This window comes from Coffea arabica, chromosome 2c, assembly GCF_036785885.1.
Source record: "Coffea arabica cultivar ET-39 chromosome 2c, Coffea Arabica ET-39 HiFi, whole genome shotgun sequence".
Lineage (NCBI taxonomy): Eukaryota > Viridiplantae > Streptophyta > Magnoliopsida > Gentianales > Rubiaceae > Coffea > Coffea arabica.
In genome coordinates this window covers 8,338,864-8,360,934 of record NC_092312.1, presented here as the reverse complement: position 1 = coordinate 8,360,934, position 22,071 = coordinate 8,338,864, and the positions used below count along the sequence as shown (strand labels likewise).

The following is a 22,071-nucleotide window of genomic DNA, read 5'->3' as shown; positions in this document are numbered from 1 at the left end:
TCCCTTTGGTTCCTGATTTACTGATGTTGGAAGTATACCACAAAATCAAATGAAAAACTTAGTTACAACATGAATATCGGCACCTTGATAAATTTAGACAGCCAAAACACTTTCTAGTTTCTGTTGCACGGAACATCTCAAATAAAAGATAAATGGAGCTTACAGTTAATTAGCGAATACTGAACACCACACACCGAGGTATTGTACATGTTTATTATTGTTGACCCGTAACATACATTTTAGCTCCTTAAGAGTAACATAATAAGTGAAAGCAACAGCTTTCTGGCCACTAGTGACCCAAATTATGCAGCTGCAACAGTTTCTGCGGGCTTCGATTCAGGTGCAGCTGATGCTCCTTCTTCCCAGAAAGAAGTCTTCTTCCCGGTCTTTGAAACAGTCTGAAGGACTGCCTCAGGCTGTACATTACCCTTTACTGTCACTTTCTGCTCCTTAAGATCAATGTCAAATGATTCCACGCCTGAAAGTATTACGACAAAGCGCAAGTCAAATATTATACGTAAACCAATGTTCAACATGTAAAGACCACTCCATCTTTATAAGAAGTAAAGACCGTCAAATATTATATATAGAACAATGTTCAACATGTGATCAGTTGATAAAAATAATAGAATATTGCAGAGTCTGCAGCGGTTTACGAGTCTGATATAGTCGAATCACTTGCTATATGAATGGTATTTAAATTCTCAGCTCTATATTAGCAAACTTCTATCTTTTTTTTTTTTGGACAATTAACAAAGAAACGGCCAAGTGCTGAATGCAAATATCACTAGTTTCTTTTGATCAAAATAGCACTTGAAACTATGGCCTGGTGCAAAGTCAGGAATTATTAAGCCGGCTACCATGCAGTCTGAAATAAGCACTGAACGACTAATCAATCAACAAACCTTCACTTCTATTACTTTACAAGAACATGAAAGTTCTGGGACAGGCTTATTTGACAGTTGAGAAATCATTTGTAAAATCAAGCACCAACTCAGCTAACCAATTTCTCTAGGTGGCCACCAGATTTTGCACACTTCTGACAAGATATTACAGCAAAAGGCTATATTGCACATCCAAAGGGCATAATCAACATGGTCAGGGGGCACAGATTTTCCTCATTGATAGTTTCAAAGTCAGTGGTGTCAATGACAAACAATCAAATGAAGGATAGTAGAAGAATAGGCAAGTTGACAAACCTTCCATTTTGCTTAACACCCGATTCACAGCTCCAACACAGCCTTGGCATGACATGCCAACCTTGAGGACAACAGTCTGCAAACATGGAAAATGAGAAATATTAAGGTCAGAATTACAAGTCGAGTAAAACGTTGCTTATATTCCCATGCTACTTCCACAGTATCGTCGAATCAAAAGTATCGTCTGGAAAATGCAGATTTCAGCAAATAAATTAGCTAAAAGAAATGCTTAATTCAACCGGAACTTCCAGATAGAGTGTTTGGAAATAATAATTTCCCTTTTTTTTTTCCTTGACCAGTGCAATTAAGCATCCAATCACTGAAGAATAAACACAAAGTTACTGAACTTGCTAGTCCAAACATAAATTGATCATCTAATTTTACTGCAAATTGCCTGCTCGATGCTTCGGTAGAACCAAATGATAGCGGTGATAAAGCGTTGTATTACATTTTAAAAAATAACAGACACTTTTACATACATAAATATTCAAGAACAGATGATTAACCACATTATCTTACAAGAACACGGAAAATAGCCTAATTTCAACGAAGCAAATTACCCCGATTAAATCTTAGGGCACCCAAATCAGTTCTAATTCGAGAAATTTCGGGTAGGGCAACTAACGGGAAACTTTTAGCTAAACTATGAGATTATGCTTCGCAACCTGATTCCGCCTGAATTTACAAAACTAATCATGAATGCTACCAAACAAGAAATCGGAGGGAGAGAAGAAGAAGAAGAAGAAGAAGAAGAGGGAGTACCTGAGACATGATTGCTGATGACTGAATTAAAAATATCAAATGCCGAGAGATAGAAGTACGATACGTGGGATAGCCTTAAATTTTCAAGTCTTCGGGAAGGTGGGGTATTTATAGACTGAGAAAAAGACGAAGAGGGAGAAGGAAAAAAAATTGCAAAATAAAAAATTCTGCGCAGATAAATTGGAGAAGTCAGCCGAATCGGGATTTTAAAATACCCTTAAATTTTGATTCATCTTCATGTCGCGTAATCGCACACGACTTCCGTTGTAAATATTATTATTATTCTTTTCTTTGTCAACGCGTACTCTTGGACGTTAAAACAGTAGTACAGGTGAAGAATTGCATATTTGCAGCTCCAAAAATAAAAAATTGAACTACCGAATCTGGAGGAGATGAAGAAAATCATCACGTTCTTTCTTTTTTTTTTTTTTTTATAATTTTCTACATGGCCGAATTTCACTATAGTGTTTCATGTTGATAGTTGAAGTTGATCCAATGATCAAAATTCTTAGAAACGATTGGTTGTGAGTAGAAGTGAGAAGATTTTTTTTTTTTTTTTAACAAAAAAAAAACACACACACACACCTCACGTTTCAATAGATCATTGGCGAAAGGATTGTGAAAACTTGCTTTTGTTTTCCTCATTAATATCGATTTATTATAAATTGATTTATAATGTCTCAGACGATTAGTATGAATATTAAACCATAGATGAAAATCATGGACTCATCTATATCATCCCTATCTATGTATAAAAAACTGTGTATCACTTTCATAATATTAACTATCAAATGGTCCAGAAAATATGAGAAATAAGACGATATTCAGTTTTCACATACTTATGTAATTTATCCAAAAAGGAGAGATTTATGATTGTTTGAATAGTTAATTTTTTAAAAAAAATTTATATTTTTCGTGATCTCATTTTTGAATCGCATTTTTATCTCTCATACTTTTTTTCACAAAAAAAAAATTCAAAAAAAAAAAAAACAATCCAATCCGGCTCTTAAGCTCGGTGGATGGCCAAATCTTAAACTTTTCATCAGATAATGGTACAATCATCATTTTCCAATAAACCCACTATCATTGGCCAGCAGTAAGAGTTCTTTTTTATCAGAAAAGAAACAGCAGTACAAGTCGGTCCTTCTTATTCACAGCAGTACAGCTTCTCGTTTCCCATTTGTTTTTTTTATTCGCCTGTTCTACCATGGCCCATGGGTACCGCGTTAAAAGTTTGACTGGGCTTTTTTGGACTCTTCATAGAAGATGCGGCTAGACTATCATAATTGGATATCTTTTCCTGGACTTCTTTGCTGCACTGATGCTGCTCGATTGGTATGATGAACTAGGCCCAAACTTGAAAGGGCTAAACTACAAAAGCATTGCGTCGAGTCCACGCAAACTGCTGTTCCACAATCTAGTAATATTTTTTGGATTAATCTGTCAAATTCAAATTTTACATGATTGTTATTCATCCAACGCTGATAGTATATACACCGTCAGTAGGAAAGATCTCATATTTTTTATCAATATATTTAATACTGTCAATTACACAAATAAGAGTCCACAATCTTATTTGTATTGTATCGTATATGTAAACTTATGATTAATTTTTTATACACTGACCATACCTATTGGATACATGACAATTTATCTGAATTTAAATTTAGTTTATGTGTCATGTATCCAATGTGATAGTGTATATATATTGTCAGTTTATATAAGATTTACTCGTAAAATTAATGAGTTCTGCAATCTTGTTTAGAGCATTTTTATTGGTTAAAAAACAAATTTTGGGCAAAACAAATATTTTGTTATTTTGTTACTTTGGTATTGTAATTTCCAAACTCCTTACTTCCTTTTTACAGATTGCCAATAGGTGTACAAGTCACCAACGCATGACACATGTTACATAGCAGCTGAACAAGAAACACAAAATAGATAAAAAAGAAGGAAAGACGTTACTTAAAATAGAAAACGCTTGCTTTCCGCCTGTGGCCTCACCCTTTCTTTCCAAAGGAAAAAGGGGCTAAAGAAAAAATGGAAACGGGTTCAACAATTTATCAGAGAGCAACTTTGATAGCCTATATGGTTGGTTGAAATTTGAAGCCCTTGATGCACTAGCAGCAATACGTGCAAGCCTCTTCATACGGAATACACTGTAAATATGAAAATCTCGTGAAAGAACATATGGTAATTGGTAAAAAGCTTCTCCAGATTCAGGCCTTTAAGCTTCAGGGGTTGCATTCTTTGCCTAATCAAGCTCCTGAACCATAAGGCATTCTATGAAATAAAGCAAGCCATTTTTTTCTGGGTGGAAGCCTTGTCTAAAACATGACCCCCGGCCCGCTTTAGCCATCCCACATGTATGTATATAAAGGGATGTTTAGGCAGTTTAATTCCCACGGACATCATCTATATTAGTTTCCTATTCATACATCATCTTACGATCGCATGGTCTTACCAGTTTCCCTTTAATTTTTGGATACTCGAGAGTTAGTATCATGTCTAACTATCCACATACATTTCATGCGTTTTCTCATGTTCTTTCTCACATAGTAATTACTTTTCATGTGACCTATTTGACAACAAAAACTATACATAATCAATAAGTTACTTGTATGGGCATGTTTAACAAATCTTACTTGTCTTCTCTTGTAAACAATAAATTCATTTGCACTAGAATTTAACTTTTTCTCATGAATGCCAAGATGAGGTTTTGAACTATTTCTTGAAAACAGCTTTGTTTTTTTTGTTTGAGCAACTCATTTAGATTGTCCATTATTTTTTTTTAAATCACCTTATTTCTTTTTGAACATTTCACAAAACTTTGACTCCGTTTGGATTAGCTGTTTTTGGGTTTGTTTTTCAAAAACACCACTGTAGCATTTTGAATCTGAAAAACAAGTCCGTTTGGATTAGTTGTTTTTGGGGTTGTTTTTCAAAAACTATATGAAAAACTTTTACTGTAGATTTTTTTGAATTATTTTTAGAGGTATTTTTGAAACATATTTTTGAGTATTTTTAGAATATTATAATTTTTATATTTTTATATAAATATACATTTATGCATTTATAATCTATTTATATTTACAAATGTATAGATGTATATTATTATAAATGAATAAATTATAAATTATAATTTTTATATTTTTATATAAATATGCATTTATGCATTTATAATACATTTATAGATATTTATAAATAAATATATTTATATATTCATATAAAAATATATAAATGTATTATATTATATATAATACATAATATAAATATATTTATAAATGTATAACTGTATATTATTATAAATGTATAAATTATAAATGAATATTATAAATATATTATAAATTATAAGTGTATATTATTATAAATGTATAAATTATAAATGAATATTATAAATGTATAAATTAATATATTATAAATATATATTAATATTATGTAGAAATGTATTTATATAATTAATATAAATGTATACATGTATTAATATTATGTATAAATGTAAAATTAATATTATGTATATTAATATAAATGTATAAATGTATTATATTATATAGTATACATAATATAAATGTATATTATAAATATACATAAATATTTATATATTATGTATAAATGTATAATATATTATACATTATATTATATATTTATAATATGTATGTATAAATATATAATATTAGAAATGTATAATATATATAATATACATTATTATTAATATAATTTATGTATAATATACATAATTGAAATATACATATTAATATATATTATAAAACAAAATTGAATAAATATATTTATAAATTTATATATAAATAAATGTATTTATATAAATATATAATATTTATTTCAATTGATATAATATATATAATATTATACATAATTGAAATAAATATATTTATATTAATATAATATATATATAATATACATAATTGAAATATACATATTAAAATATAATTGAAATATACATATTAAAATACATAATTAAAATATACAAATTGAAATATACTTATTAAAATATACAAATTAAATATACATAATTGAAATATATTTGGAGTTGTTTTTGATATATTGTTTGGATATGGTGTTTTTGAAGTTGTTTTTGAAATACACATTACTGTAGCATTTGGAATGTGAAAAACAGTTTTTCAAAAACAGGTGTAAAAACACTCAATCCAAACGCAGCCTTTATTTTTCTATCAAGCTCAATGAGTAGATCAGTCTCACCCTTTTTGAAGTAGTCATTTCAGTTTTCAATTTTTTATTTTGTTGAAATAGGTTTGCACTATCTTGAAGCAGAAAGTTAATTTTTTGTTTTAACTCCTTGTTTATAGCATAAGATTCTTTCAAGTTAGCATGCAGTCTCTCAATGAAGGATTTAATATCATCATCAGATTCATCATCACTAACAAGTTGAGAGTTACAAGTAGTTACCTCATCATCACCAATGGCCATGAAAGTCATTTGCGCAGATTCCTCTTCCTCTTCAATGTCACCATCTGAGTTGCAATCATTCAATGTAATTTGAAAGTTGTCGAATTTTGGTTTTCGTTCAACTTTTCCTTCTTTTTTCTTCTTTATTGGGCACTCGCTCATGTAGTATCCAAGTTAGTCGCATTCATAGCATTTGTCAGTTTGCTTTTTATTGGCTTCTTGCATTCCTTTGTTTCTTGCATTGTTGAATTGATTTGGAAATGAATTGCTAGGTCATACTTTTCTAAATCTTCTTTTGTTGAGAATTCTCTTGAAATTTCTTGTGATAAGAGCAAGATCAATGTCGTCAATATCTACATCTTCTCCATCCAAGGAAGCCGAGTCATTTTCATCTTGAGATGCTTTTAGAGTAATGCTCCTTCTTACCTTTGCATCTTCTTCCTCTTATACTTTAGTCTTAAGTTTCACCTCATAAGAGATTAGAGAATTAATAAGTGATTCAATAGGCATCGTATTTAAATTTTTAGTCTCTTCAATAGCAGTCACCTTATTTTTCCAATCTTTAGATAAAACATTCAAGATTTTTCTGTTTTTCTCTCATAAGGAGTATTTCTTTTTCAATATTTCGAAATCATTAATGAGATCATTGAATTTACAATACATTTTGTCAATATTTTCATGAGATTCCATCTTAAATGATTCATATTTAGTAACTAAAATAGATTTCTTTTGTTCTCTTACATTCTCACTCACTTTATGAATTTCTCTCAATTTATCCCAAATCTCTTTAGCAGACTTACAACCTTTGACGCTGATGGATTCATTTGAGTCTAAATCACTATATAGCACATTTATAGGTTTAGCATTTAAGGTGAGGTGAGCTCTATCTTCAGTAGTCAGTTCAATTCTTGTTTTTGGTTTTGGTCTATGAGTAACTTTATCAATTGTAGAGACATCATATGGACCTTCATTTACAATAAACCACAAATTAATATCAATCGATTGCAAGAAGATAATCATTATTTCCTTCCAACTCACATAATTTGACCCATTGAATATTGGTGGTCTAGTGACAGATTGTCCTTCAAAAAATATGATATTGTTGGTTGTCATATTTACTCCTAAGTCGCTTGAGCTTAATCTCTAGAAAATCAAACTCTGATACCAGTTGTAAGAATTGAAAACAACCTAAAAGGGGAGTGAATTGGGTTATTTAAAATCTAATTAGGTTATGAGACGTTTTTTTTGTTCAATATGAAATTTGCCCTATTTTCTAGGTGACCACTCAATGAAACAATTAGTAAGAGAGCAAGATTGCTTGAGAGTAAAGGAGATAAGCAATTAAGGTTCACAAGATAGTAAATAATAAGGGAAGAATAGCAAACTAATTTGACTTTCAAACTCTTCTTGAGCTTGAATATCACTTTATAGAACAACTTTATTCAATTTGATGAAATACAACCAATCTTTGTGTACAAAAGAAGGATCACTTCCTCCATACCCCAATTTACACTCGGTCAAGTTAGGAAGTTTTACTATCACTCAGGATAACTCTCACAAACCTATACTATTGAAGTATTTTTCTCACACAAGAAAAGTTTACATGAATTTTACACAACAAAGAGTACAAATCTTTCTTGTAGAGTGCTTTCTCACTAAAACTACTCTTGATCTTTTGTATTCTCAATGTGCAAAAGTTCTTCTTAAGTTGTTGACTATGTACTATTTATATGAGACCAAAAAGTGCTCTATTAATACTTCCAACGGATAGAAGGCAGCTGAAAATTCAACTAGTCGTTGGGAGTATCGGACGTCTGGTACTTTCGACACTTGCGTCTGACAGCAGGCAGTGAATTTGAAGAATTTCTTTCAATTCTTTTGGACGTCCGGTATCTCTGATGCTTACGTCCAAAAGCAGATGGTGAATTTGAAAAATTTTCTTCAATTCTTTCGGACGTCCGGTACCTCTAATGCTTTGCTTTCGAAAACAGACAGTGAGTGTGAGGGAATATCTTAATTCTTTCAGACGTCCGGTGATTGAGTTCTTCATGCGTCCAAAGTGCTACATTGTTATTGGACGTCCGATGTTGTCTTTGCGAGCGTCCGACAGCTTTCAACTTCCTTTATCTCTTTCAAATGCTCTTGATCTTTGAATTAGATTTGCTTCATAGCTGAAAATATTTCTTGAAGAGATATTAGTATCATCCAATTATTTTTGTAAATATCAAAAGTTAGGGACCAAGATCAACAAGAACAATTTGATCATTGCTTGAACTTGGATTGTTAACCTTGGAGGTGTTTGGTCAGTCATGAGCTCATTATCAATAGCTTTGACACATGTTGGTATTTTGGCTATATGTTGAGTTACAAGTATCAGATTGAGGTAATTTTTTAGCCCTTTTACAGCTAACATGAAAAAATGAAAAAGAAAAAGATTGTCTTATTCAAAACCCCAATTATGACATCCTATCTCTCCCACTTACACCTCAGAATGATGCGAAGACCTTGAAATCCAGTTCATGAGTTTTCATAGTTAAAAAGTCAAAATACGGTTGGCCATTTTTGTTGTCGAAAATTGACACAAGGGATTGACCAGTTAAAGATATTTTGGTCATTTCTTTGTCTACAGAGCTCCAAATCGTAATATATATATATATATATATATATATATTCTTCATCAAGGAACAATTTGAGATCCAAGGATGTCGCTTCTCTATGCAAAAACTCTACAAGAGCCCCTTTTAGGATAGGGTTGAGCGGGATCTTGTCAGGAACTCAGAAGTTAGCTATTGTCGTTTTGTTCACAAAACGTAGCGTTTGGTAGGCACAGGGCACAGATGCCAGAAACGGTGTCGTTCAACTAAGTGGCAATTAGTAGTGAATAAAGACGGTTAAAGCTTAATTGCATAAATAACTCACCGGAGGATTGTAATAGGCAGTTAGGATCTTATTGTCTGAAATCAACAAATTCCAATTCTTCCCTCTTTCTGTTATTTCCCTCTCTCTCTCCCTCTACCTACCTTTCTCTCTTTCCTCTCATTCTGTTAACTTTCCGGTGACTCTTGAAGCCATTGTGGCGGTGCTAGGCCGGAGCCTGACAGTTGGTATCAGAGCAGCCGATCCTTGGCTGCTGAGGAAGAAGACCTGCCATGGCGGAAGGCACGAGATACCGATCCTTGGAGGATCAGCTGAAGAAACAGGAGAGTAAGCTCCAGGAATTGGCCGAATCCATGGTTGCTCTGCACACGTCGGCGCAGAATGAGCTACAACAGAGACTCAATGAGGAAATGGAGAAGAGCAACTCGAGACTGGAGTCGGTGGTGGGAAATCTGGACCAGAAGTTCTGCAAGTTGGAGCAAAAGTTCAACGCGTTAATGAAAGTGATGATGAAGGACAAGGGAGGCCAGGAGAATGAAGGAGGACCTTCCGAACCTCTTCTACCTACACCACCCTCGCATGTCCGACTGGCGACTCAGGCTGAAATGGCCGGCCAACAGCAGGAGTCCAGAGGTAGGATGTTCACCCCCAATTTACCTAGATTAGATTTGCCGATGTTTATGGCAGGGAATCCAAGGGAATGGCTTAGGAAATGTCATAAATATTTTTTGAACTATCACATACCTGCTTGCCAGAAAGTGGATTTAGTGGAGATGTTCTTAGAAGGCAAAGCCGATAATTGGTTCCAAGGGGTGAAATTAGCTATACCTGGGCTAAATTGGGAAGAGTTTAGCGAGTTGCTATGTGAGCGTTTCTCTGGCAAGGGATCGCTCGACATCGTAGAAGAATTTAACAAGCTGCAACAAGTGGGGACAGTGGAGGAGTATGAGGAAAAATTTGAAGAATTAAAAACTTTGATGTTAACCAAGAACCCCAGATTAGATGAGTCCTATTTTGTTTCCAGCTTTATCAGTGGGTTAAAAGAGGAGATCAAGCCCATGGTAAAGATGTTTCGACCACAGACATTGACCAAAGCATTTGAAGTAGCAGAGTTGCAGGAGTATGCACTGGAGGTGCAATGTAAGCAGACTAAAAATTCTGGCAAGATTGCCATGGAGCCTAAGTTTGGGATGTACAAGGGGCAACCTGGTGGACAGAATCTACCTAATTCTTACAGGCTTCCTGCGATAACTCCTAACTCTAGAAGGACCGAAGTTGCACACAAGGAGGTAGGAAGACTTTCAGCAGAAGAGCTGCAGTACAGGCGCAAAAACAACCTATGCTACAGGTGTGGAGAGAAGTTTGGGTTGGGACACCAGTGCAGGACAAGAGGTTTGAACTGCGTTAGTGTGGAAGAGGAAGAGGAAGAAGAGAATGATTTTGAGGATGCAGTGGGGGAACAGGATGAGTTTACTGGCAGAGTTGGAGAGACGGCTGAAGTATCACTGAATGCCTTGTCTGGTGCCATTCAGAGGAAGTCCATCATGCTAATTGGCAGTATAGGTGGCTTACCAATTAAAATACTAGTGGACACCGGGAGTTCTGACAGTTTCATCAACCATAGAATTGTTACCTTACTGCATTTACCTTATCAATCTGTGAATCCTTTTATTGTGACTTTAGCCAATGGGACAGACATCACCAGTGGGACAGCCTGTCCTAAGGTAGCCTGGAGGATACAAGACTACAAATTTCAGTTTGACATGAAGATAATGGAACTAGGAGGTTGGGATATCATCCTGGGGGTTGACTGGATGTGTCAGTTCAGTCCAATCACCTTTGACTTCCACACTCTCAGCATAGCACTCAGTGATCGAGGGCAATTACTCCACCTCCAAGGGTTCATAAATCAACCTACGATGGAGCTTGTGAGGGGAAGGGACCTCAGATCCTTCATCCAAGAACGAAAGAAGAGTTGTGCACACCTGCAGACGAACTCCACCAAAGACCTTCAGAAGGACATCCCAGAGTTGGTGGAACAGGTCTTACAGCAGTTTCCACAGATCTTTGCTACTCCAACGGGACTACCTCCAGAAAGGGAGCTGGATCACCAAATCCCTCTCAAACCAGGGGCAGAACCATTTAAACTCAAGCCTTACAGGTATCCCCACTCCCATAAAGCAGAAATTGAGAAGCAGGTTGCAGAAATGCTTACGAATGGAATTGTTAAACACAGTACTAGTCCTTTTGCTTCCCCTGTCTTGTTAGTTAAAAAAAAAGATGGCACTTGGAGATTATGTATAGACTACAGGAAGCTCAATGAGGTGACTGTCAAGGATAGATTTCCCATCCCCAATATTGATGAATTGCTAGATGAGTTACATGGCACCAAATTTATGTCTAAGTTAGACCTCAGGGCTGGGTACCATCAGTTGAGGGTCAAGGTAGCAGACATTCCCAAGACTGCTTTCCAAACACACCATGGGCACTTTGAATTTCTAGTAATGCCTTTTGGCCTAACAAACGCACCAGCTACATTTCAGGCTTTGATGAATAGGATTTTCCAGCCATTCCTGAGAAAATTTGTATTGGTATTTTTTGATGACATCTTGGTCTACAGTCCCACTCTAGAGTCACATGCGCAGCACCTAAAAATTGTACTCCAAATCTTAGCGGATAACCAGTTATACTGTAAAAAGTCAAAATGCTCTTTTGCTCAGACATCCATGGAGTATTTGGGGCATGTGATTTCTGAGGTTGGTGTCAACATGGACCCAGATAAGGTGGGATGTATCCTGTCTTGGCCCACTCCTAACTCAGTTAAGGAATTAAGGGGATTCTTGGGGCTGACTGGATATTACAGAAGATTTATAAAGGGGTATGGTGTGATTTGCAAGCCTTTAACTCAGCTACTGAAGAAGGAGAGTTTTGGGTGGAACCATCATGCTCAGATGGCTTTTGAAGACCTCAAAAGAGCTATGACCACAGCTCCAGTACTCAGTATGCCAGATTTTGAAATTCCTTTTGTCATAGAGACTGATGCTTGTGGGGTAGGGATTGGAGCAGTGCTAATGCAACATGGACACCCTATAGCTTTCCTCAGCAAAGCTCTATCCAGCCAGAACTTGGGGTTATCTGTTTATGAGAAGGAGCTATTTGCTCTGGTGCTAGCCGTGACCAAATGGAAACACTACTTGGTGGGCCATCATTTTGTCATCAAAACTGACCACCAAGCTCTCAAACACTTGCTGGAGCAGAAGCTCACGCACCCCCTGCAACATAAATGGCTCACCAAATTACTTGGCCTGGACTACGAAATCCAGTACAAAAAAGGAGCTGAAATGGGGTGGCAGATGCGCTATCCAGGAGGAAGTTTGAACACCCTCAGGGGGACGTAGCAGTAAATTGTACCATGTGTGCAATTTCCTCAGTCCAACCAACATGGATGCAGGAGTTGGTTGCAAGCTATGAGGGGGATAATGAAGCTCAGTAGAAGATAGCTCAGCTCCTGTTAGACCCCAATGCAGTATCAGACTATCACTTGGATAAGGGAATGCTCAAGTTTAAAGATAGATTATATGTGGGATCTGCTAATAGTATTCGTGGCAAGGTGATCAAGGCTCTACATGACTCAGCAGTAGGGGGGCATTCTGGCCAAAGGGGATGTCTACACAGGATACAAACTTTATTTTTTTGGCCGGGGCTCAAGCAGGATGTTGTCACTTTTGTCAGGTCTTGTGATGTATGCCAAAGGAACAAGCATGAGAATGTTCCCTATCCTGGACTTTTGCAACCTATCCCAGTTCCACAACAGGCATGGTCCCACATATCCATGGATTTCATTGAGCAGCTGCCCCTATCTCATGGTTGTGACACTATCTTAGTAGTGGTGGATCGACTGACAAAATTCAGTCACTTCATTCGTCTCACACATCTTTTCACTGCGCAACAGATAGCCCAGGTCTTCCTTGACCAGATTTATAGGCTTCATGGACTACCAGAATCTGTGATTTCAGATAGGGATAAAATTTTTGTTAGCAGGTTTTGGCAAGAGTTGTTCCATCTGTTGGGAGTTGGCCTGCATTATAGCTCATCCTACCATCCCCAGTCTGATGGTCAGAGTGAGCGCGTGAACCAATGCCTGGAAACATATCTTAGGTGTATGTGCAGTGAACACCCCTCTCAATGGAGTAGATGGCTACCCACAGCTGAGCTTTGGTACAACACCAACTTCCACACCAGCTTACAGATTACTCCATTTGAGGCATTGTATGGATACAAGCCCAACCACATTCCCTTGGGGCCTTTCCACGACAGTGTTATCCCAGCTGCAACTGACCTGGTGCAGGATAGGCTCCAGGTCATTTCGCTCATCAAGGAGAATTTGGCAAAGGCACAGAACCGCATGAAACTCTTTGCTGACAGACATAGATCGGAACGTACACTTCAAGTGGGGGATTGGGTGTTTCTTAAACTACAACCTTATAGACAACAAACGGTGGCTCTTCGAAAAAGTTTGAAGCTCACAGCAAAATACTATGGACCTTTCCAGATCATTGCCAAGGTAGGGGCGGTGGCCTATAGGTTACGGTTACCTGATGGAGCTAAGGTTCATCCAGTGTTTCATGTTTCACTGTTAAAGAAAAGGATTGGAGATGCTCAGGGCACTGACCCTATGTTGCCTGCTTGGGACTCCTCTGACCAATGCTTACTTCAACCTGAGGCAGTCTTGAGAAGACGAGCTATCAGGCGTAACTCTATCGTGGTCATCCAGTACTTAATGAAGTGGGATCAGCTACCAGAATCCGAGGCCTCTTGGGAAGACAAGGACTTCATCGACAAACAGTTTCCAGCATTCCAAGCTTGAGGACAAGCTTTGCTTAAGGGGGAGGGATTGTCAGGAACTCAGAAGTTAGCTATTGTCGTTTTGTTCACAAAACGTAGCGTTTGGTAGGCACAGGGCACAGATGCCAGAAACGGTGTCGTTCAACTAAGTGGCAATTAGTAGTGAATAAAGACGGTTAAAGCTTAATTGCATAAATAACCCACCGGAGGATTGTAATAGGCAGTTAGGATCTTATTGTCTGAAATCAACAAATTCCAATTCTTCCCTCTTTCTGTTATTTCCCTCTCTCTCTCCCTCTACCTACCTTTCTCTCTTTCCTCTCATTCTGTTAACTTTCCGGTGACTCTTGAAGCCATTGTGGCGGTGCTAGGCCGGAGCCTGACAGATCTCAGAAAGCACGGCCCCAACTCTACCTATATTACTAAGAAAGATGCTTGCTGAGTTAGGCCGGCTTTCGAGCCCAAGCACCCCTTATATAGGTTGGGTGCTTGAGCGCATCTTTCTTATATCAAAGTTTTTCTTTAGTTATTAATAAATAAGAGGCGCCTTAGCTAGGCCATTTTTCTTGCAAGAGTGGTAACGTGCACTCTTATTTTTTCTTCACTTGCTCTGAAGTACGAGCCTTATATAGAGCCGCACGTCTTTAATGTGATGAGAAGAGGGGGCCATCCCATTTTCCGCACCAATTCTTTCTTCACTACTACATTTTTTGATAGCTCAGTTGGTAAAAGAAGAAGGGTTCCAACCGACATTCCCCCACACCTTGAGTTAAAAAATGACTTACAAGTGGTGCTCGATTTAGTAAAGGCAAACTCCTCGATGGCAAATGCATAGGGGTTATAAGTGGATCCGAAACCAAAGCTCGAAAAGTGTGTGCAAGCATCCGATATTGCTTTCAAGAGTCTCATCTCTCCTTCTCCTACAAGGCTCCCTAAATGCAATCTAGGCTAGACTTTCTTCTTGACATTATATATAGAACAATGTTCAACATGTGATCAGTTGATAAAAATAATAGAATATTGCAGAGTCTGCAGCGGTATACGAGTCTGATATAGTCGACTCATTTGCTATATGAATGGTATTTAAATTCTCAGCTCTATATTGGCAAACTTCTATCCTTTTTTTTTTGGGCAATTAACAAAGAAACAGCCAAGTGCTGAATGCAAATATCACTAGTTTCTTTTGATCAAAATAGCACTTGAAACTATGGCCTGGTGCAAAGTCAGGAATTATTAAGCCGGCTACCATGCAGTCTGAAATAAGCACTGAACGACTAATCAATCAACAAACCTTCACTTCTATTACTTTACAAGAACATGAAAGTTCTGGGACAGGCTTATTTGACAGTTGAGAAATCATTTGTAAAATCAAGCACCAACTCAGCTAACCAATTTCTCTAGGTGGCCACCAGATTTTGCACACTTCTGACAAGATATTACAGCAAAAGGCTATATTGCACATCCGAAGAGCATAATCAACATGGTCAGGGGGCACAGATTTTCCTCATTGATAGTTTCAAAGTCAGTGGTGTCAATGACAAACAATCAAATGAAGGATAGTAGAAGAATAGGCAAGTTGACAAACCTTCCATTTTGCTTAACACCCGATTCACAGCTCCAACACAGCCTTGGCATGACATGCCAACCTTGAGGACAACAGTCTGCAAACATGGAAAATGAGAAATATTAAGGTCAGAATTACAAGTCGAGTAAAGCATTGCTTATATTCCCATGCTACTTCCAAATTGCCTGCTCGATGCTTCGGTAGAACCAAATGCTAGCGGTGATAAAGCGTTGTATTACATTTAAAAAAAAAAAAAAAAAAAAGGGACACTTTTACATACATAAATATTCAAGAACAGATGAGTAACCACATTATCTTACATGAACACGGAAAATAGCCTAATTTCAACTAAGCAAATTACCCCGATTAAATCTTAGGGCACCCAAATCAGTTCTAATTCGAGAAATTTCGGGTAGGGCAACTAACGGGAAACTTTTAGCTAAACTATGAGATTATGGTTTGTTTGGATTGCTTCATATTTTTCCAATTTTATTTGCTTACATCATCTTTACAATTTCCAATACACCTTTTTATCTTCCCAATATCTTTTTATCTCACATACATCACATCACAAAAAGTGTTACAGTAAAAATATCTCAAATAATCCCAAATAACTTACAATCCAAACAGACCAGCATTCGCAACCTGATTCCACCTGAATTTACAAAACTAATCATGAATGCTACCAAACAAGAAATCGGAGGGAAGAAGAAGAAGAAGAAGAAGAAGGGAGTACCTGAGACATGATTGCTGATGACTGAATTAAAATTATCACTAGGCTTGGTGCCCCGCGGCTTCCGCGGGGAGTCCATTATTAAATATATTAGGGTAATGAAAGATTTATTTAATAGTATAGATTTATAGTATTTTGTATGATAATGGGGTTGGAAGAGTGGATAGAGTATTGATATATTGGATTTATTTATTTATAAATAAATATAGTAAAATTGATTTGATTAATAGAATTTGAATGAATAAAGGATAATATTGATTTTGAGAGCTGAGAGAGTTGATATATTAATAGTTTATTGATGAATGGATATTATTGAAGTTAAGGTGATGTGTATAAATTTTTATATAAGAAATAAAAATTATTGGATATGAAAATTTAGAGTTTAATTAGTGGAATTTGTGGTAGAATTTTTTTAATATTTATTGTTTGATGTTTATATGAGTTATTTTATGTTATTTAAAGTTGGAGTGAATTTTGTATTAATATGTAGTTATAGGTATATGATATATTTTGTGATATGTATGTATGTATGTATGTATTTATGTATATGTGTGTGTGTGTGTGTTTAGTATTTTATTTTAGGTGATAGAATAGTTGAAATTTTTGTAGTGTTTATATATTTTGTGGTTTTGTTTGTTTATTTTATATTTATTTATTTGTTTATGTGCGTGTACATATATATATATATATATATACATATATATATGTAATGTAAGATTCATTTAATAATTGATATTTAGAATGGATGGAAATATTAGTTAAAATAATGAAATGTAAATTATTTTTTTAAAATTTAAGGTAAATGAATAATTTGGTATAATTTGGATATGTTTATTTTTATATTGTTATATATAACTGGATGGAAAATAGAGAGAATTTAAGGGATATATAGCTGGTATGCGTAAGAAAGTACAAGGGAGATGGTTAATTATGATTATTGGATAAAGTCTCTGCTGAAGAGGGATATCATAGTTGTTTTCATTGAGCAGGGTAAAGGGGATGACACTTCCTTTGTGCAGGAATACAATTGTGCAGGAATACAACACTTAACGACTGGGCAGTGGAGTAGCTTCCCAAGTTCCAAAATTTCCAACATAGTACAAGCACCCAGAACACTCGAACAAGTGAACTCGTTAACAGTCATTCCCACCCTCAAGGACCTTAAGAACAATTTCAAACCTTCCTCGTTCTGTCCACACTGAAAACAACAAGATATGAGTGAAGCCCAGGCAACCAAATTAGGCTCCAAGATAGCAGCAAATGCAAGCCTAGGCGACTTCAACAACTCACATTTGCCGTAAAAATTAACCAAAGAATTACTGACAAAGCTATTCAAACTATCCTGAGTCCTATATATCCTCCCGTGAATTTCCTTCCCAATACTAACAGCCCTTGTATTAACACAAGCAGATATAGCACCAACATAAGTATGCTCGTTCGGCAAAAACCCTTCAAGAACCATTGACCTAAGGCAACTTAAGGCTTTTTCCGAGAGATCCATCTGAGAAAACGAGCAAATCAACGTCGTCCAAGTGATAACGTTTCGTTTTGGCATTATGTCGAACACGGTTTGAGCATAGCCCATCTGCCCCAACTGTAGGTACAACGAGGGCATATGATTGTTTGTATAAACATCTGGGATAAATCCGGACCTGATTAGCTGAGCATGAACTGCTTTGCCGCTGAAAATGGACTTGTGCTTGGCGCAATTCTGCAAGAGGGAAGCAAAGGACTGCATGATGGTTATTGTGGTGTTCTGTTATGGAATTAATGGGCATCTTTCTTTTCCTTACAACTACTTCCTTTTTCTGTTTTCTTCTCTAAACAGTGGATTGTTGCAAGCAATTAGACATATTAGTATCTCTTATGGTAGCTGAAAACTGCACGTACGTGAAAGCGTGGAGAAAAAGTAATCAAATTAAAGAAAAGAAAAGGAAAAAAAAAAAGCCATACGAGGCTGGAAGCTTGTCTTTTCCTTGCCAAAACAATACGTTAGTTAGCCGTGTCTATAGATGCCAAGCTCAAGGCGGCAAATTTATCTCCGTTTTCTGATTTTCCAGTTTTAAGTTTGCAATGGCTACGCTTCCGAAACCTTTTTTTTTTTTTTTTTGGAGATATATAAATAAATCAGAAATGCATTTGCAAAGCACCATCACCCCATGCATGTTAAATCATTGATATTATAGCTAACGCACAAGGTCATGGCCTAGGACGATACTGACGGATTTAATGATAAGCGAGCAGATGACCAAATCCATAGATAATAATGATGGGCAGCAAATATCTTCCATATGGGTTCTTGATTTTTTGAAGACTACCAGCCAAGTCCTCGATTATATCCTACCTACGGCCCCATAATCAAGTGACTCAAAATTGAAACAACTAATGGTGGCTGAGGAAAAAACCAATCCAAATATCAAGGTCCTGCATGGCTTTTTATGGTTGGGAATGGCTAGCGACAACTTTTTTTTAGCCAATCTATCCAGAAGAACCATTACATGAAATTCATGGTTTCGCATGACCTTGACACTCTTCGTATCCCTTGGTTCCTGATTTACTGATGTTGGAAGTATACCACAAAATCAAATGAACAACTTAGTTACAACATGAATATCAGCACCTTGATAAATTTAGACAGCCAAAACACTTTCTAGTTTCTGTTGCACGGAGCATCTCAAATAAAAGATAAATGGAGCTTACAGTTAATTAGCGAATACTGAACACCACACACCGAGGTATTGTACATGTTTATTATTGTTGACCCGTAACATACATTTTAGCTCCTTAAGAGTAACATAATAAGTGAAAGCAACAGCTTTCTGGCCACTAGTGACCCAAATTATGCAGCTGCAACAGTTTCTGCGGGCTTCGATTCAGTTTCTGCAACAGTTTCTGCGGGCTTTGATTCGGTTTCTGCAACAGTTTCTGCGGGCTTCGATTCAGGTGCAGCTGATGCTCCTTCTTCCCAGAAAGAAGTCTTCTTCCCGGTCTTTGAAACAGTCTGAAGGACTGCCTCAGGCTGTACATTACCCTTTACTGTCACTTTCTGCTCCTTGAGATCAATGTCAAATGATTCCACGCCTGAAAGTATTACCACGAAGCACAAGTCAAATATTATACGTAAACCAATGTTCAACATGTAAAGACCACTCCATCTTTATAAGAAGTAAAGACCGTCAAATATTATATATGGAACAATGTTCAACATGTGATCAGTTGATAAAAATAATAGAATACTGCAGAGTCTGCAGTCGTTTACGAGTCTGATATAGTCGAATCACTTGCTATATGAATGGTATTTAAATTCTCAGCTCTATATTGGCAAGCTTCTATCTTTTTTTTTTTTGGCAATTAACAAAGAAACAGCCAAGTGCTGAATGCAAATATCACTAGTTTCTTTTGATCAAAATAGCACTTGAAACTATGGCCTGGTGCAAAGTCAGGAATTATTAAGCCGGCTACCATGCAGTCTGAAATAAGCACTGAACGACTAATCAATCAACAAACCTTCATTTCTATTACTTTACAAGAACATGAAAGTTCTGGGACAGGCTTATTTGACAGTTGAGAAATCATTTGTAAAATCAAGCACCAACTCAACTAACCAATTTCTCTAGGTGGCCACCAGATTTTGCACACTTCTGACAAGATATTACAGCAAAAGGCTATATTGCACATCCGAAGAGCATAATCAACATGGTCAGGGGGCACAGATTTTCCTCATTGATAGTTTCAAAGTCAGTGGTGTCAATGACAAACAATCAAATGAAGGATAGTAGAAGAATAGGCAAGTTGACAAACCTTCCATTTTGCTTAACACCCGATTCACAGCTCCAACACAGCCTTGGCATGACATGCCAACCTTGAGGACAACAGTCTGCAAACATGGAAAATGAGAAATATTAAGGTCAGAATTACAAGTCGAGTAAAACATTGCTTATATTCCCATGCTACTTCCACAGTATCGTCGAATCCAAAGTATCGTCTGGAAAATGCAGATTTCAGCAAATAAATTAGCTAAAAGAAATGCTTAATTCAACCGGAACTTCCAGATAGAGTGTTTGGAAATAATAATTTCCCTTTTTTTTCTTGACCAGTGCAATTAAGCATCCAATCACTGAAGAATAAACACAAAGTTACTGAACTTGCTCGTCAAAACATAAATTGATCATCTAATTTTACTGCAAATTGCCTGCTCGATGCTTCGCTAGAACCAAATGATAGCGGTGATAAAGCGTTGTATTACATTTAAAAAAAAAAAGGCACTTTTACATGCATAAATATTCAAGAACAGATGAGTAACCACATTATCTTACAAGAACACGGAAAATAGCCTAATTTCAACTAAGCAAATTACCCCGATTAAATCTTAGGGCACCCAAATCAGTTCTAATTCGAGAAATTTCGGGTAGGGCAACTAACGGGAAACTTTTAGCTAAACTATGAGATTATGCTTCGCAACCTGATTCCACCTGAATTTACAAAACTAATCATGAATGCTACCAAACAAGAAATCGGAGGGAAAGAAGAAGAAGAAGAAGAAGAAGAGGGAGTACCTGAGACATGATTGCTGATGACTGAATTAAAATTATCAAATGCCGAGAGATAGAAGTAGGATACGTGGGATAGACGGGTATACCTTGAATTGTCAAATCGGTGGGGTATTTATAGACTGAGAGAAAGACGAAGAGGGAGAAGGAAAAAAATTTGCTAAATAAAAAATTCTGCGCAGGTAAATTGGAGAAGTCAGCCGAATCGGATACCCTTAAATTTTGATTCGTCTTCATGCCGCGTAATCGCACACGACTTCCGTTGTAAATATATTAATATTAGTGTAAATACCCGTGCTACGCACGGTTTTGATATTATTAAAAAAAATAAAATAATAAACAAATAAAAATGAAAAAATTAAACCAACAAAATTTAAAAAGAAGAAGTATAAGCTACGTTAATAAAGTTGGAAATGCAATGGTAATGGTTAATTATGTGTTTAAAATAAGCGAGAATGCTAGATCTTACCATCGTCATGACCGTTACATAGCGACGTTGGTGTGAAGGAAGCTTCAAAAATTGCTGACTCATTATGTATTCCATCTAGTATTATGCCATATAAAAAGTTGATTTAGCAAGATAGGGCAGCCAAAAAGTGTAAATGTATGATGAGTTTGACGATATAAGAAACTGTATATTTACTATGATCACGCAAAAGTATTGGTGATGCGGATGGCTGTCGAACTTGAAGAGAGGCAGTATTTCATTTCTTTGATCTAGAAAAAATATATATATATTAAATAAAAAATAAATAATTTTTGTATTTATTTTATGTGTAGTAATTGATACATTGTATGAGAATTGTTAACAAAAAAAATACAATAGTTAATATAGAAGTAGCATCAATAAAATTTAATACAATTGTGTTGTAATCAAATGAAATTACGCACCAATAGAATTGTTACTAGCACCCATAATTAATGAAATAATCCCTATATAAATATATTTTGATACATGTAGACTCCCCAAATCCCGCAAAATCAACCACCACTTGTTGAAAACAAACCAATAAATGCACTAAAATGCCTCCCATCTATACCTCAAATTGCATTTTAACCCACGAATTTTGTGCGAAATTATTCCTCTAATTGCTCTCATCCTTTTCGATTTTTTCA

General features: G+C 36.1%; 4 protein-coding genes and 1 long non-coding RNA gene across 5 annotated transcripts; 1 reads left to right on the top strand and 4 right to left on the bottom strand.

Moving 5' to 3' along the window:
- Positions 1-62: 62 nt before the first annotated feature.
- On the bottom strand, positions 63-2,146 carry LOC113725680 (copper transport protein ATX1). The gene is made up of 3 exons (XM_027248979.2): positions 1,962-2,146; positions 1,200-1,275; positions 63-478 (listed from the first exon to the last, which is right to left on the bottom strand). The coding sequence occupies exons 1-3, from the start codon at positions 1,968-1,970 to the stop codon at positions 303-305; spliced, it is 261 nt and encodes an 86-aa protein (XP_027104780.1). The 5' UTR covers positions 1,971-2,146; the 3' UTR covers positions 63-302.
- Positions 2,147-9,535: 7,389 nt separating this feature from the next.
- On the top strand, positions 9,536-12,661 carry LOC113723820 (uncharacterized). The gene has a single exon (XM_027246789.1). The coding sequence runs from the start codon at positions 9,536-9,538 to the stop codon at positions 12,659-12,661; it is 3,126 nt and encodes a 1,041-aa protein (XP_027102590.1).
- A 3,038-nt stretch (positions 12,662-15,699) lies between these two features.
- On the bottom strand, positions 15,700-16,447 carry LOC113725681 (uncharacterized). The gene is made up of 2 exons (XR_003457391.2): positions 16,409-16,447; positions 15,700-15,769 (listed from the first exon to the last, which is right to left on the bottom strand). It is a non-coding gene; the product is annotated as an uncharacterized lncRNA (long non-coding RNA).
- An 892-nt stretch (positions 16,448-17,339) lies between these two features.
- Positions 17,340-18,143, bottom strand: LOC113723819 (pentatricopeptide repeat-containing protein At2g34400-like). The gene has a single exon (XM_027246788.1). The coding sequence runs from the start codon at positions 18,141-18,143 to the stop codon at positions 17,340-17,342; it is 804 nt and encodes a 267-aa protein (XP_027102589.1).
- Positions 18,144-19,004: 861 nt separating this feature from the next.
- On the bottom strand, positions 19,005-21,139 carry LOC113725679 (copper transport protein ATX1-like). The gene is made up of 3 exons (XM_027248978.2): positions 20,962-21,139; positions 20,207-20,282; positions 19,005-19,486 (listed from the first exon to the last, which is right to left on the bottom strand). Exons 1-3 carry the CDS (start codon positions 20,968-20,970, stop codon positions 19,245-19,247), a joined length of 327 nt encoding a protein of 108 aa, XP_027104779.1. The 5' UTR covers positions 20,971-21,139; the 3' UTR covers positions 19,005-19,244.
- Between the last annotated feature and the right edge of the window lie 932 nt (positions 21,140-22,071).

Coding starts and splice junctions, on each gene's coding strand:
- LOC113725680 (XM_027248979.2), bottom strand. Junction 479..1,199: donor GGTGTTAAGCAAAATGGAAG/GTTTGTCAACTT, acceptor TAATACTTTCAG/GCGTGGAATCATTTGACATT.
- LOC113723820 (XM_027246789.1), top strand. CDS start 9,536: ATGGCGGAAGGCACGAGATACCGATCCTTGGAGGATCAGCTGAAGAAA.
- LOC113723819 (XM_027246788.1), bottom strand. CDS start 18,143: ATGCAGTCCTTTGCTTCCCTCTTGCAGAATTGCGCCAAGCACAAGTCC.
- LOC113725679 (XM_027248978.2), bottom strand. Junction 19,487..20,206: donor GGTGTTAAGCAAAATGGAAG/GTTTGTCAACTT, acceptor TAATACTTTCAG/GCGTGGAATCATTTGACATT.